Source organism: Anastrepha obliqua, chromosome 5 (assembly GCF_027943255.1).
Source record: "Anastrepha obliqua isolate idAnaObli1 chromosome 5, idAnaObli1_1.0, whole genome shotgun sequence".
Taxonomy (NCBI): Eukaryota; Metazoa; Arthropoda; class Insecta; order Diptera; family Tephritidae; genus Anastrepha; species Anastrepha obliqua.
This window is the reverse complement of record NC_072896.1, coordinates 6,291,558-6,308,853: the sequence shown is the minus strand read 5'-3', so window position 1 is coordinate 6,308,853 and position 17,296 is coordinate 6,291,558. Positions and strand designations below refer to the sequence as shown.

At 35.9% G+C, this 17,296-nt stretch overlaps 1 protein-coding gene across 1 annotated transcript in view; it reads right to left on the bottom strand.

The window, feature by feature from the left end:
* Positions 1-17,296, bottom strand: part of LOC129247321 (serine-rich adhesin for platelets-like) — a 67,695-nt gene that overhangs the window by 24,129 nt on the left and 26,270 nt on the right. The window contains exon 2 of the mRNA XM_054886405.1: positions 4,589-5,251. Within this exon, the coding sequence (XP_054742380.1) occupies positions 4,589-4,661 (73 nt within the window). The 5' untranslated portion in view covers positions 4,662-5,251. The remainder of the gene's footprint in view (positions 1-4,588; positions 5,252-17,296) is intronic.

Genomic DNA, 17,296 nt, shown 5'->3' with positions numbered 1-17,296 from the left:
GATAAAAGAAAGTTACTGTGATTTCGGAATGGGGCTGGAGTGGAATTAGAATAGAGAGACCTAAGCTTTGACCACGCCATTTGCGCATTGCGCTACATAAATTTCTCCCTTTGATTCCCTTAATCCTCTGCGCTCGTTAATTGCCTTTCCTAAGCCACGCGGTTTGCTCCTTACACTTGCAAAAGCTAAACCGTCTCTAAACGCGCCCAATACACAACTAATCAAGAAGACCTTTTCAGCAATGTACCGCTTCAGCGGCTTCATCAGCATGATTGCAGTGAACACTACTGCTGCGGCGGCCAGCACTGTAGCTGTCTCTCGTATGATTGCATTCTGTGGATTTGTATGTGTTTGTGTGTGTGTGTATGTGTGTGCTAGATCACGTTGATCGAGGGACTGCGGTGGGCAGACCGAAATACTTCACAAAGACTGCAAGTCAGACAGTTTGGGGAACAGACGATGAGCAGGCAGACCCAGAGTCTGTTGATGGATGAAAACAAAAAAGGAAAACAAAAAAAAAAAAAACAAAAAAAGAAAAAACCAAAACAGATCAAGTTGGAGGAACTGTGTTGCCGGCAGCGTGGAAGGCAACACAATTACCCATCTTCATCGTTTATAACGTCTTGGGCCACAGCGTTGATTTGTCTGTTTTGCTCCCTCATGAATTTTCCCTTTTACAGTTGGTTATTCGTAGCTTAGCCACTGACAGCACAAGGCGCATGAGCCGAAAAAATATTGTATGTATGATTCATTCATGATCACGATTCATTTGTGCTGACGTAGCGAATGCAGTGGTCTGCCCTAGCTGACTTGCCTGAATCTTAGGCCTCTTTCATCGCCGACAATCGTCGTTAATAATAAATTTATTAATTAAGTGCAGATAAAAAAGTGGCGGCAGCAACAACATCAACGAACGGCTTGCAGATTCTGTTCGCTTGCTGTGCAATGACGCGCAACGCAGTGCAACATCAAAACGTCGGTAAATGTTTAAGTTTATGCAACAACAAAGCTCTTTCATACATTTGGATGGTGTCTTCGAAGTAGTCGCTCGACTGTCTTAATATGCGTAGTACCGCTCCAGTCAGCTTTGGCATTCAACATTTTTCCTCAGGCTTAGAGTAAAGATTCCTCTTAGATTTGGCGCTCTTTCGCAATGTTGCATGGTCAGCACAGAAAATATGCTAAGTTGCGCTCCTAGTGCCACTCTTACTGCGACAAATAATTAACTGCAGTATGGCAAATCATTCTAGTATTTCTTGACTGTAAATAGTTTTGTTTGACCTCAAATTAAAGCTAATAGATTTTACGCTAAATTACTTGGTTGATCTCCGAATATAAATTGAGCTCAGTTTGCATGTGTACTATCGGGCCCGAAACTGAATTCTAGTTAATTTTCTAATACACATTTAAAAACACACTAAAGAAATCCGCGGTGTGACTTTAAAAGGTCCACGGAGTTGAATAAGAAATCAATAATCATCACACGAAGGAGGAATTTAACGATAGGAGGATTACGGAAGTGTGTAGAATATTTGAACACTATTCAGTTAGCTTGCAGAAAGCGAAGAAGAAGAAACAAACGTCCACCCTTTTGAAGACCTTCAATAAAAAGTTTCGAGTTTACGCTCCTCTAACTTTCTGGGAGTAGGAAGATCCTCACATCTGTCCGATTCTGCGAGAATTTCGCAGGCAGTTCCCAGAATTTGCTAATGCCGAAGGCCAATGCTCTTTAGAGCGTAGTAAGTTACCACAATGCACCTAATCCACAAGAACTTCCAAACGAGAGGATGGGGATAGTCGAGCTGCTATTTTGTGTTCAGGTCTTTCACCGCTAAATTGGAACTGTTTAAGCAACGCAGAAAAGTAAAAGTGGTTGCAACCAACTCATCAGTAAACTCTTCTTCAACGAAATATCCCCAATAGGTATGTTTTAGCCAGGGAGGGGTTCCTCATAAACTCGGTTGAGAAAAAAAGGTTGATAAACCGACACATTTAGCTCCACCATCTTCAGCAACCAAGTCATAGGTGCTCGGCTGCAGAATCACCAAATTTAAATGGTCCGAATATATTCTTTAAAGAACATCCGCATTTCTCCTTCTTAATTGGCGTGATAACCGGCGCCAGTTGGACACACCAAGTGAAGCCAATTCCTTCTCCATCTTTCTAACGCAGAGGAGGCCTTCCTCTTATACTTTCAGAGCCGGAGCGTTTGTATCCATTCGGACGACATGACTCAGCCAACGTAGCCGCTGGATCTTTATTCGCTGCGCTATGTCTATGACGTCGTAAAGCTCATACAGCTCATCGTTCTATCGTCTGCGATATTCGCTGTTGCCAACGTGCAAAGGTCCAAAAATCTTACGCAGAATCTTTCTCTCGAACACTCCAAGCGTCGCTTCATCGGATGTTGTCATCGTCCACGCTTCTGCGCCTGACGTTAGGACGCTCATGATGAGAGCCTTGTAGAGTATTAGTTTTGTTCGTCGAGAGAGGACTTTACTGCTCAGTTGCCTACTTAATCCAAAGCAGCACTTGTTACCAAGGGAGATTCTACATTGGATTTCAAGGCTGACATTGTTATCGAACATCCACACTGCGAAGTCCAATTTTTACGTCGTGTGATTCGTTGGCCAAAATTAAGTGAATCGAATTCAGTATCATATACCAATTATTCAGACAAAATAAATACAAAGAAAACTAAGGCGCTCTGATATGTACACAGTTGTTGTTGTTGTAGCAGCTCACCAGGCCCCGGAAACGTGCTGTTTCGACAGGGTTGTATTAGATGTATTAGGTTAGTGGGCTTAAGAGGGCATGTGAATAGGTGGTATAGTATATTCAGTGTATCGGGGTCGACTCTACCTAAGTAGAGTAGTAGTTTAGGAAGGTGGTAAGAGTCTCCCTATGAATGTCGGCCAATGTCTATCTATATACTGTCTGAAGCAGCAGTTGCAGTTGTGTTTGGTCCTGAGTCTCGACATTGTAGTCGAAGAGATATCTCCTGACTAGGCTGGGAGGTGGCTCAACATTGTATCCTTAAGTCCCTGGCGGGACATAGGGCACCAACTACGCCTACGCGCAATCACGTCCCATTACTGGCTAACGCCTTCATCTGCTTCCAGCTTAACCCGAGTTGAGCCATCTTGCAATCTATAGTTCTTTTCCAGGCTTCCCTTAGTCTCCCAGGCGCTCTTCCACTCGAGCAATCTATTGTTTGGCATTGTTTTTGATCAAATAATTCAGAAATAATCCTTAGACAGCGGTTGACAAAAACTCGTAAGCGCCTTGTTATAGCGGTGGTAAGTTTACATGTAGAGCTACTGTACAGCAGTACCTGAAAGTCAGGTTGTTGTTTCGCCATACAGAGTACAACATCCCGAATGCTCCTCTGACTTTTTCGACTCGGGAACGTATGTCTACATACGTGCAACCGCCCGGAGCGACTTTGCTGCCGAGGTAAGTAAATTTATTCGCGGTTACCTGCAATCTCCACACTCCAGCTCATCATATTTGCCAGACTCATTTACTTAAGTTCGGTTAGGTGGCGTGTAAGGGGGCATATGCCGTCAGCATAATCGATGTGTTTCAGCGTGCTAGCCATCGTCCATTTAAGATTTAAGACCGCAGTCGTGAAGTGGGCTTAAGGTTGCTTCAAGGTCGCCGCCTATTACCTTGCGAACTCCACCTTAAGCTTCGAATGGCTCCGATAGCTTACCCTTGTGGTAGCAGGCAGTCTCTGAGCAGGCCGTCAAAAACAGCTCCAACGCTATGTTCTGTGAGAAAAGTACAGCATTTCTTCGTCTTTGACTTCATGGCGACTTCTACAATATTTTCACCTGCGAATCTTTATCTCTGATATAGGTATTTCCCCATTTTGTCATTAACATTACATTCAAGAACCCATTATGCCAGAAATTTAATAATTCTTGATTGCTCTAGTTTTCTAAATGCTTTGAGATCTACCATTCGTGGAAATGAAAACACTGCTGCATACCATAAACTCCATCTTATACAGCCGCTAGAGCTTCGCAGCTAACCAGTTGCCTAGCTATCCAAATTTCTTAGCTCATCATAGCTCCACATGTAGCATCGTCTCCTTCACAGTTATACAGTTCTGGTGTGCATTTGCATTCACCACACCCGTTCAACTCTGAGCTCTGATAGTCAGCCTATGTAAGACTTACATCGCACGAGGGAGATGGTTTGAATGATTTCAACTGGCTTTATCAGCTTCTCAGAGGAGAACAGAGAAGCTGTGCAACTCTTTAACCAAATCGGTTCTGAGTTTTGCGAATGTGCGGAAAATTTAATGCAAAAACGTGTTGGAGTTCCAGCTTCTCTGCCTTAGAGGTTCTTTGCTCTCAATCGGCAGACAGATCTGAGCTTATAGAGCTTAAAAACCTTTCATATTTCCGTATCACCCCGATAACACTGAAAACCTCTCTTTTCTATTGCTTCTTTAACCATGTTTTTTTTAAACTATTTCTGTGTCTCTTCCTGTCCGTCCTAATTTCCCCCCACCGCTTGGTAAACTCGTGCTACTGATTTGCATATCTATGTAGGTAAGTATGCAGTAATTTCCACTCACCTTGTTGATCGAATGCCGACATATTCCACATTACTGGTGTATTGATCACACCTGCCAAATCCAAATGCTCCATTTTGTTAGCTTAATTTTTAATTTTCTCCTATCACGAATTGCAATTTCTGCTTTTGTTTTTTTGGTTTTGGCTTTTCTTCAATTATTCCTTTCTTAAAATAAATGCCTTTCTCTTTTGGCGCAGCCCAAAATTTGGTGTTCCTTTTCCGTTATTGACGTCAGCTGCAACAATCGCATGCCGCTTTCGTTGCACTTTCGCTTATGCAATCACTCCACAAGAGACACCAGTGCTTTTTTTCCTTGGTGTAATCGCTGCTAAGTTTTGTCTCACTGATTTGCTATATCAAATATGCAGTGCACTACACGTTTTGCCTTTTTAGCAGTTACTGCAATTAACAAGCAATTTATGTAGGTGTGTATTTATATTTAGATATTCAGATATTTAACGTAGTCGTTGATTGAATTTCGTGTTGATGCTTTAACACGTTTGCTTAGATTAAAATGGCAAGCGGCAGTTAGATTCCACAGCGCAAAACAGTCATCGAAATTTTACTTTTGTTTATTATTACTCGTATTATTATTGTCTCTCTACAGCACCAAGTTCAGCATTCGTACAGAATTTAATAAATTTTCGATAAGCGAAAATGATATCTGGAAAGATAAGAAGTATATAAAGGTACATTAGTAAGAGGTTATTTAAATGATTAAGGAGTTCATTTTGCTTTTATTTTGTTTTAGTCGGCATGTTTGAGCGGCCAAGGTTACTTGGCTGCATTCGTCGTTGGTGCATGGGGATATGAATAGGCATATGTGTTAGTAGGTATGCATGATTTTAATAAAAAGGGGTTCCCAACATAGACTACTATATACTGTGAACCTGATCCATATAGAAAAAAGCAGAAAACAACCATAGAGCGATTCCAGGCCAAGTGATGCAAGTTATTTTAATAAAAAAATAGATTTTTTCCTCAAAAAAATTTTTTTTAGATTATTTTATCACAAAAATTGAAAATAAAAAAAACCCGAACTCTATATAATATTTTTCAACATTGAATAAATCTCACATTCAAAGCACTGCCATCCAACGCTCAGATACTTCGATGCTCAGATACTTCGGGAGTTCAAGGGGCCATTATAGAAACAAATCAAGAATTACATATGTAGTTCCTTTAATTCCTCATTACCTCGCAGCATGGCCTTCCAGCCTTTGTGCTAGTTGTTAAAATCATTAATATAAAAAGTTCAAGAGTTTTTATTTATTACAACCTTAGGCGACAAATTTAAAAAAAATATAAATTGGTCTGTCGAACAAACAAATTCGGAAAGCACTGCTCAGACCAACGTTTGGAATGAAATTTCGGTATTTGCTTGCAACTGAAACTTCTGAAATTTTTGGTGCTTGTATGAAGGTTGGCGAGGTAATGTCCCTAAAGAAATAATATAAGACAAAATCAAATATTACAAAATAGAAAAAATATAGTAAAATAAAATAAATTAATTAAAGTCAAATAAAAAAAATAATAATAAAAAATAATACTAAAAAATAAAATAATTAAAAGACAAAATAAAATTAACTACTTTTACAAATTAAATCAAAACAAATAACATGAAAAAATAAAATAAAAAACTGAACCAAATAAAAAAATTAATTAAATTAAAAAAAATAAAGAACAATAAAATAAAATATTATATATAAATTTTCGAATGAAATAAAAATATAACAAAATAATATTAAATTAAACTGAGATAACATAAAATGAATATTTAAATTCAAATAATTAATAAAAAAAAATTAGATTAAATTCAAGTTAATAAAAATAAAATAAAATAAAATAAAATAAAATAAAATAAAATAAAATAAAATAAAATAAAATAAAATAAAATAAAATAAAATAAAATAAAATAAAATAAAATAAAATAAAATAAAATAACATAAAGTAAAATAAAATAAAATACAAATAAATTAAATTGAACGGATGTACAAAGCGAGGCAAGTGAATATAATTGCAATAATTATATCGTCCACTGGATTAGTGCCAAAGCATTTAATAAAAAACTTGAAGAAGTATGACTGCCAACACCTTCTAGAAGACATGCAGAAGTCCACCATACTGGACACATGTGCAATAGTTCGTAGATTTTTAAATATTTAAGCAATAGCAATCGCATGGGCGTAGAACTTGGACCACGCTCCTCCAGAGCACAATCCCTTGAAAATTTTATCCGGGATGTGTAATCTCCGGCAATAGCCGAGGTGGATTAAGTTCAAATAAAATAACATAAAATAAAATTAAATTAAATAAAACAAAATAAACTAAAATAATTTTAAATACGACAAACTAAAATAAATTTTCAGATTAACATCAAATAAGGAATATAATAAAAAATATAGTAAAATTCAAGTACAATAAATTAAAATAAAACAAACAAATAAATTTCATATAAAGAAAACAAAATATTATAAAATATAAATAAAATAAATAAAAAAAATTAAACCAAATCAAACAAAAAATTAATTAAATTTTTAAATTAAATTAAAATATAATAAAAGTAAATAAAATTGAACTGAGGTAGAACAAAATAAATGTATAAATCAAAATTAGTAAACCAAATGAAATAAAATTAAATTAAAATGAAATGAAATTAATAATAGATGGAATTAAATTATATTAAATAAAAATAAAATAAAATAATGTTAACACAATAAAATAAAAATAAAATTAGATTACCTTAGAGTAAAATTCAATTATATTAAATTAAAATAAAACAAAAAAATAAATTAAATATAAATAAAACAACATAAAATATGTATATATACAGTCAGCGTCAAAATAAAGTGTACACCACATATTGTTAAGATTTGACTATTTATTTATTTATTTTCAAATTTCTATTATTAATTTTTTTAAGCATAGTTCAACTACAATAAAAGCCATATAAACTAAAGTTTCGAACTTTGTATAAAACTTGTAAAAATTCGGCAACTTTTTATCAGAGTTTCAGACTTTTTATTTAGAATTTTTAGAAAAATTTGGGTTATCTAGTTTTGTAGATCATTCAATTTTGGTATAATAAAGTGCAAGTTTTAAGTACATTCAAAATTACACTGATTTTTGACAATTTTTTTAGAAAGCGGTCTTGCGCATTTTCTCTATTCGACACAATTTTCTTATATGGAAAAAAACACACTATACCGTCAGCAGAAAAAATTGCCAAAAATCAACGAAATTTTTCGACTTCTTAAATTTTGTATTTTAGTATGCCAAAATTCAATAATCTACAAAACTGCATACCTGAAATTCTATAAATTCCTGAAAAAATTGTGAAATTTTGCTGAACATTTGCAGAATTTTTATAAATTTTGTGTTACGTTCGAAACCTTAGTTTAAATGGGTTTAATTTTAGTGAACCATATTTTTATAAGCAAAAAATTTAAATTATAGAAGAAGTAAACAAATAGTGAAAACTTAACAATATCTGGTGTACACTTTATTTCGGCTCTCACTATATATATATAATATATATAATTGGCGCGTACATCCTTTTCGGGTGTTTGTCCGAGCTCCTCCTCCTATTTGTGGTGTGCGTCTTGATGTTGTTCCACAAAATGGAGGGGCCTACAATTTCAAGCCAACTCCGAAAGGCAGATATTCTTATAAGAAGCTTTTTCATGGTCTTTCACTCGGAGGTTTGCCATTGCCTGCCGAGGGGGACCGCTAATAAAAAACACCTTTTCTTCATTTTGGTGTTTCACCGAGATTTGAACGTTCTCTCTGAATTCCGAATGGTACTAACGCACCAACCCATTCGGCTACGGCGGCCGTATGTATGTACACGTGTAAAAATAACAAAAATAAAATTTGTACAAAACTAATTTCTTCATATTTTTTAAACCCTATTCTTTCTTATTTTCCGCTTGAAATAAAATAAAGTAAAAAAAGTTATTTTATATTTTCAAATCATTCTATTTTTGTACTCAATTTCAGCCTCTAGCTAATTACGAAAAAATGTTAAGAACAGGTGAGCACAAAAGGCGAATTTATAGGATTTTAAAAATAATTTGGTAAACACGCAATTCTTTTCTTTCTATCTTCTATCTATGAGTACCTGATATATGCTTTCGAATTTTTGTTTTTTTCTGTGATTTTAATAGAGGCAGACCCATTTTTATTAAAGGATTTTTGAAAATTGAGCGTACACAGCTTATTTTTTGTTCTGCGCTGAGTGCTTCCCAACAAATATCCGATGATATAAACAGCTTTTTCCAATAACAGTCACTTCTCGGCAGATAAAAACAAACGTCCGAGTACATTTCTATAATGAAAAAGCTTCGAGGCTTAGGTAGGTTCCTCTGCTTGTAGATAACATTAGAGGAGAAGTCCCATAAAATAACACCCGAATATATTTTTGTGCTTGAAGACACTTTTAGGATTCTACGACGGGTTATTTAACGGTATATTGAGTTATAAGACATGGGCTAAAAAGACTCGGGCCTAACACAGAGATGGTACTATTTTTATTGCAATCACCTCTTTTTAACTTAGTACTAACTTAAAAAAGGCAGCTGTTAAAATTTCAAGATATTATATTCAACAGTTCGTGAGTTATTGTGCTAATAGTGAAGCTACTTTTTTTATTTTCAAAACAATGGATCAAAAAGAATTTCACGTTTTGATTTTAAACTGCTTCTTGATGGGGAAAACACTGTTCAAGCGAAAAAAGTTTTACAGGGACTCCGCTTCATCAGAAACAACAATGAAACGATGACTTCACGTAGAGACACCGATGATGCACAAGGCAGTGGACGTCCGAGGAGGCGGTAACACCAGAAAACTACAAAAAAAGTCCTCCAAATCGTTTTGAATGATCGAAAAGTGAAGTTGCGTGAGTTAGTTGACATCGTAAAGATATAACGTTTTGGCTTTATATGGCTTTATTTTGCATGAACATTTGACTGTGAGAAAGCTCTGCTGGGATACGGTAGGGATACGATACACTAGACAAGGCCAGTTTACTGGGAGCTCTTACTGAAAGCTCTGCTCGAAGTGGATGCCGCGTTTGCTCACTGTTTTGTTCCATTAAGACAGCGAACCGTGTCACAAGTCAATCAAAACAATGGTAAGACTTCATGAATTGAACTCCGAATTGCTCTCACCTCCATAATATTCGCCAGATTTGCCTCTCAGCGACTACCGGTAAGAAAATTCGCTCGAATTAAGAGATTATCACTGAAACGGAGGCCTATTTTGAGCTAAAAGATAAATTGTTCTACAAGAGTGGTATTGAAATGTTAGAGCGCCGCTAGAATGATTGTCTTGTTCTTGATGAAAATAGCATTGATGAATACAGGCCCGGGATTTTTCAGCTTATGTGTTATTAAGTAAATATTTTTTTTTTTTTTTGATTCCCCATTTATTTTATATATCTGTCCTTTGACATTAAGTATGTTGTTTAACAATTTGGTCAGGATTTATATACATCGCTTAATGGCCAGTGTCAAAAGCGATAAAATTAAAATAAACGAAACAATAGCAATTAAATAATATACAATAATACAATACAAGTTTCACTTTACATGATTACATTTTACAACTATTTTTAATTTTTTTTTTTTTACATATTTATGGTTTTTTAGCATTTCTCATACTAGATCGCTTGGTCGGGTTCTCTTTAAACGCCTTTTCCCGTTTCTTTCCGTTTCAAGAAGTTTGTTAATTTCTGCATTACTGTGTGTGCGTATTTTTTCAAAGTGCCTTGTTGTTATCTTTTTGATTTCTTCGTCTACTCTTGCTATATTAAAAGTCCTGTGGATGTCATCATTTTTCGTGTACCTGTCAGACATGGTCAAAATTCGAAGAATCTTTGATTGCTGTCGTTGGATTTTTTCTATATGAGTTTTTTTAGCCGTTCCCCACACCTGTAATCCATATAGCCAGATTGGTTTAATCATAGTTTTGTACACTAACAGTTTGTTCTGTATAGTGAGTCTGGATTTGGAGCAGACTAACCAATGAAGTTGTCGAAGTTTTTCTTTTATTTGTTTGACCTTTTGCTTTATGTGGTGATTCCAATTTAGTTTGGAGTCCAAGTGAATTCCCAGATATTTAGTAGTTGATTCTATTGTAATTGCTTTATCATTTATTTTAATTGGAGCTGCGGTAAATTTAACCTGTACGGTTTTGTCTTCATTTATTTTTAGGCACCAGTTATCAAACCATTCCTTAACTGCGTTTGTGTATCGCTGCAGTTTTTCAGTAGCGATAATTAAGCTTTTGTCTGACGCTAATAGTATTGTATCGTCTGCGAACGTAGCAATTGAAGAATTAGTTTCGTCAGGAGGTGGTATATCTGCGGTGAATAAAACATATAGTAGAGGGCCAAGAACGATTCCTTGCGGAACTCCAGCAGTTATTTGATGAATACCTGAACATTGATTGTCATATTTAATATAGAAGCTTCGGTCGGTTAGATAGCTTTTTATGATGAGATATTAGTCAAAAGGTAGCATTCTTTTTATTTTGTGAAGTAAGCCTTTATGCCACACTTTGTCAAACGCTTTAGCTATTTCCAAAAATACTGCGGCACAGTATCGATTGTTTTCAAGGTCTGATTGGATTTTATTTGTAATTCTATGGATCTGTTGAATAGTCGAATGTTTTTTTCTAAGTCCAAATTGATGATCCGGTATTATACGTTTTTGGTCTAGAAGTTGGCTTATCCGATCATGCAGTAATTTTTCAGCAATTTTAGATATTGTCGGTAATAAGCTTATTGGTCTATATGATGCCACGGTAGTTGGATCTTTACCCGGTTTTAGCAATGGAATAATCTCTGCCACTTTCCAGAGCTTCGGAAAGTATTGTAAGCGTAACATTGCATTAAAAACGTTTCGCAAGTATATATATGCCTTGGTTGGTAGCTCCGCTAATGCTTTTCCTGTTATCATGTCATATCCGGGAGCTTTTTTATGCTTTATTCCTTTTTTGATGCAAGCTATTATTTCGTGTGTACTCGTCCTTTTTATTTTTGTAAAATCAGAGTGGAAATTGTTTTGGTTGTTGATTTTCTTTTCTTCGTCATTTGATAGGACTTTTTCGAAGTAATTTGCCAATGTTTTCGCTTTTTCCTCTTTTGTAACAGCCCATGAATTGTCATCTTTTTTTAGTGGTGGTTGATGTTTTATTTGAGTTTTTAATTTTTTAGTATATTACATTTCCATAAAGAGTAGTTTGTATCTTGATAGGGAGTCAGATTCTTCAAATAATTTTCGATTTCTTTGTTATTTCTCTTATTTAAGGTATCCTTAAGAATTTTTAAATATGTGTGTAAGAATTAAGTAAATATGTGCGCTTATAAGGCCATCTCAACAAGAAGTCTGGAGCGCGTTTGGGAAGTTAACTTATGCTTATACCCCACAATCCCGATTCTACTTCTATCAAGGGCCGGTATTCGGGTAAAAATTTTGTGGCATTTGAATAGTAGATGCCATTTTATAGTAAATTAGACTAAAAATAATATCAGTGGGCAATATCAAACCCGCCGTAGCCGAATGGGTTGGTGCGTGACTACCATTCGGATTTCAGAGAGAGAACGTTGGTTCGAATCCCGGTGAAAGACCAAATTGCAGGAACAATTTTTTCCAATAGCGGTGGCCCCTCGGCAGTTAAAGGCAAACCTCCGAGTGTATTTCTGCCATGAAAAAGCTCCTCATAAAAAATATCTCGCGGTTCGGAGTCGGCTTGAAACTGTGGGTCCCTCCATTTGTGGAACAACATCAAGACGCACACCATAAATAGGAGGGGGGGCTTCGGCCAAATACCCAAAACAGGTGTACGCGTCAATTATATATATATATATATATATATATAATATCAAACCCGAAATTTTTGGATTAGGCTCAATTTTGTTGCCTTCAAATTTTTATTTCTTGCAAAGACAATAAAGTATCCCAAAAGTCTGGTTCTAAAATAACGCAAAATCCCGTTTTACTGGGATTGACATCTCTGGCACTCACGAATATTCTAATACAATCACAATGACGTGATGAAAGCAAACGAAAGCAAATACCACATCTAATCCCGACTAGGGACGCAACTGTTCCTTTCAGATTTCTTTATCTTATAAAGAGACAGTAAATGTTTCAAAATACCTGGTTCTACAATAACTTGAAATCCCGCTTTATCGGGACTGACATCTATATCATAAATATACATTAGATTTTATACACACACACATTGCTAAAAAATAAACAAATGGAAACCAATACTATTGCAAAAACCTAAGTCATGTGGTTGACCACAGCATTAAATTTTATCAATTAAAATCATAAACAACAAACAATTGAAAGTAAACAATGCCAGAATAGAGAAAGTGGATTGGAGAAAAGCCATAAAGTATTGGCGAATATAAAAAATACAAGTAATAATAAATAAAGCTACAATTAGTGCTTGATTTACCTTAAAAATATTTTCCATTGGTTGTGGTTAGAAACAATTTTTTTTTTATTTTCTAGTACATTTAGATACCTAAAAATTTATGAATTACAAATTTTGTAAATTACAGTTGCACAGTATATTTTCATGTTTTTTTTAACAAATATTGCATTCTACTTTTTTTCTTTTGTTTTTTTTTTTTTTGTTTTTGTATTATTCCTTTGGCAACCGCAATTTTCGTTTAACTTCGTGTTCATACTTTCACCATTATTCGATTAGAGAAAACCAATTACAACAACTACAATATTCGATTTTTTATTGCATTTCAATAGAATTTCCCGCTTTTGGATAGCGCACGAAAAAAAGAAATCGACGCTTCCCGTCCATTCCACTCAACTTTCGATGTGGACACTCGTTTCGATACTACTCGAAAAATGAAATTTAACATTCTACCGAAAATTAAATAGTAGTTTAAATGCCAAAATGCAGAAAAGATTTTTATAAATACGCAATATGAGCAATTTTATAGAAAAAATGTAGAAAAACAAATAATTTTTCAAAATTTCGTTCAATTGCTACGTTTTCGCCCATAAGTCTCAGTTCGAGCAGAAGCGGAAAAGCCTTTGCTGGCAGTTCTCAAAGGGAAGTCCGAAGAGGTGCATAGGTGGAAATTGAAGAGCTGATAGACGCGGCATGCGGACATCTGTGTTGCTTCAATTTATGGATGTGTGTATGCAGAACTGATTGTTGTATTTTTTATATTTTGTAGTATGCGGCTACAATGGGATGACGCATGGTGGGGAGTGGAAAAAGGAAAAACATATGTATACGTGTACCCTCGTGTGTTTCTATCTGTGAATGCATGTATGCATGTGGATGTATATCTACTATATTTTGACGTGAGTTGCTTGCAGTGACGTGCGCGCCACCTGAGATTTTCAGCTTTAGTTTTATTTTTAATTTAATCTTTTATTTTTATTTTTATTTTTAGTTTTTCGCTCGCTTTAATGGTTTGTTCAGCGTCTATTTCCATTGTCCCTTTTTTGTGTTGATAAAGCCAAGATAATTTATAGTTCATTGATGGTTTTTATTATTTTTTGTGTAGCGTTTTTTGAAGTGAGTGTGGGATTTAAAATTGGAAACGTAGCATGGCATACATAAATGGGCACATACTTGTACATATATATTTGTATACATGTTGAACGATGTTTCTGGAATGAATTTTCATAAGCTATTTGAAGTACAGAAACAATTAAATGATACTCTTTTGACTAGAGCATAGATTTCTCCAAAATACAAATGTCAAGTTTATGTGTGCACGTTTGCTTGCAGCTACGCAATTCATCCTGAAGCAACTAGTTTAAAAGTAATCGAGATCTGGCAATAAAAATCAGCAAGTCACTGGAGTGTGAGAGAACCCAAACTACACTTTAATGCTCTGCACATAGAGCACCAGAGCAATAGAGGCTCATTATGGAAAGATTTCTCACTTCAATGCCCGCTTCGGTGGCCGTAGCCAAATTGGTTGGTGCGTGACTATCATTCGGGAATGTGTAGCTTGAATCTCCACGCATGAATATCAAATAATAGAAAAAACTTCTTCTAATAGCTGTCGTCTCTCGACAGGCAATAGCAAACCTCCGAGTGTAGTTCTGCCATGAAAAAGCTCCTCATAAGAACCATTTGCCGTACAGAGTCGGTTCAAAGCTGTAGGCTCCTGCATTTGTGGAAAGAGTAACAGAAGTGTACGCACCAATTATTTATTAATTTTAATGCTCACTCCCTCTTAAACTATCCCAATCTTTTGGCAAATCTTAGTCATATCTTCAAACAAGAGTTTGCCTGAACTATTCAGTCCCTCAAATAAGATCTTCCCCAGAAGTCTGTAGTGCATTACTTGAAGCAAGTGCCATTCGAACCACCTTCTAACTCTATAACTCATACAGAAATCACTTTACGAAGCCTTAAACTCAGCAAAAACTCTTTTCTTCGTTTTGGAATCCATCGTAGGTTCCATACTTCTTTCTCATCCAAGTTCAGCCAAGTTGAATGCTGGTGCTAGATTATTCCAACTGCTTTTAATAGCTGCAGTAGCCTTGCAGTCTATTTTGAAATAACAAATTTGCATTGAAATATCCAAATTTTTTCACTGTTTGTTACTGAAAATGCCTCGTAAGGGAATTTCCTCAGAAGTTGGTACAAAATATGGTTGGTTCTACCATAGCACTAGATGTCAGGCAAGGCATCTGCCCCTGAAGGTAAAAGTCGATGACACACCAATTCCGCCGGTAAACAATCCCAAAATTTTGGGTGTAATCTTCGACAGTTTGCTCTCCTTCTCTGCGCACACAACCGCAATTGCCACTAAAGTCCACAATCGCAACAAGGTCCTCAAATCGCTTGCCGGCAGCACCTGGGGCAAAGACAAAGAATTGTTGCTGTCGACATTTAAGGCAATTGGCCGGCCGGTTCTAAACTTGATGTCCCCATTACAACACCTTCACAACGAGGCAAATATGCTATCTGTCAAGGAGCATAACAAACTGCTCAGCAAGCAGTTCCTGCTGGGATGCAACCGTAGGTTTCACCCTTGCAGACACCTGCTTGAGCCAGAGCCGCCTGCCAGACACGTCAGGAGACACCTACTACACTACGCCGATGAGATCCAAGACAAAGCAAACAGAGGCCTACTGGACCGTATAGTGTTTAGACAGATAGTAAACGACATCCACCGGGAGACGGTTACCACCTTCATAAGTTCCCGTACAGTGAATGCCGTAATCGGAGCTCAACCACCACCCATTGCAGATGAAGAGCTCCAGCTTCCCCGTGAGACCCGCGTAACACTGGCACAATTACGTTCTGGATATTGTAGCAAGTTAAACTTCTACTTATCCAGAATTGAACCCGACATACCTAACTTATGTCCGTCATGTGAAGGCACCCCGCACGACACTAGCCACCTTTTCACATGGCCTTTAAAACCCACTCATATAACAACCCCTCGCCCTCTGGACCCAACCTGTCGAAACATAATGTTTCCTAGGACTACCTTTAGATGGCCTGACGAAGACGACCCATGATATACTCTACACTGATGGGGATTCTCTTACTGCTACAACAACAACAACAACAACAACATGCCAGGTAAGGAGTTTCTAATCGTAAAGCCCATCGCTATATAGCTAAACTTTACAGCTACTAATATAATACTTTCATCAAAACCGGCTCAAATTTAATATTTCCGCTCAAAAGATGAGAAGGCCTAACAGTTGAGGAATCTTACCCATATTTCTTATTCTTTTTTCCTAAGTAAAAGTAGAGCATAAACACATTTTCAGCAAAATTGGACCACTTTTACACATTTTGATCAATGCTTATACGGACACGTTACACTGTGCGACGCTATTCCCTAAGTCGTTTAAAATAAGAATGTCGTTCTTATTTTTTATTACCTATTTGCAATAAATCAACGCTATGAAATGTGTGTGTGCGTTAAGGCAAGTATATAAAACAGTATGAAAAATGCAAGCTTCAAATCGATTCGCTTAGGTGTCAAATCAATCGACAATACTTGGACACTTATCAGTCTAATTGAAAATGGAAAGTAACTGATTATTAAAGGAAAAATTCTAGATGATGATTTGATTGATACTTGATTTTAAACTGCATATACCCAAATATATAAGGTAATAGTAAATATACAATAACTTCTTCCCTTACCTCCCAAGAACAAAAAGCATTTTTAAATTGCAAAAATTGTGTCATAAGGCTACGGCGACTATGAAGACGAAAAGAGCGCAAAGAAAATGGGTGTTAGTCAAAATGAGAGTAATTACCGTCTCCTTAGTTTTAAAGTATGTTCAATGAAAACACACATACATACAAATATATCTACTTACATGTATAGGTAGAACTGCCTTCTTTTGCGCAGCCAACTGATTGCGAAACCCGCAAAAAAGTTAGTAACGACTGTAGCATTTTTACTTATATAGTGAAAGACTTGAATGAAATAACAACTGATAAGATTTCTAAAGTAAATGTAGACTAAAATAGGGTAGTTGCTAAAAAACGTGGCATTGGGGGAGAACAACAACGTAAATTGATAAAACTCTTTACCGGAATATTTTGCGCCTATGGAAATGTAAGAAATATGCAATTTATGAAAAGTAGTTTATAGAAGACCTAATTGGAAGAATTAAATTAGATGAATTCTGCGCAGTGCTTTGTAGCGTTTCGAGTTAGGCTCTCAAATCCCCAAACA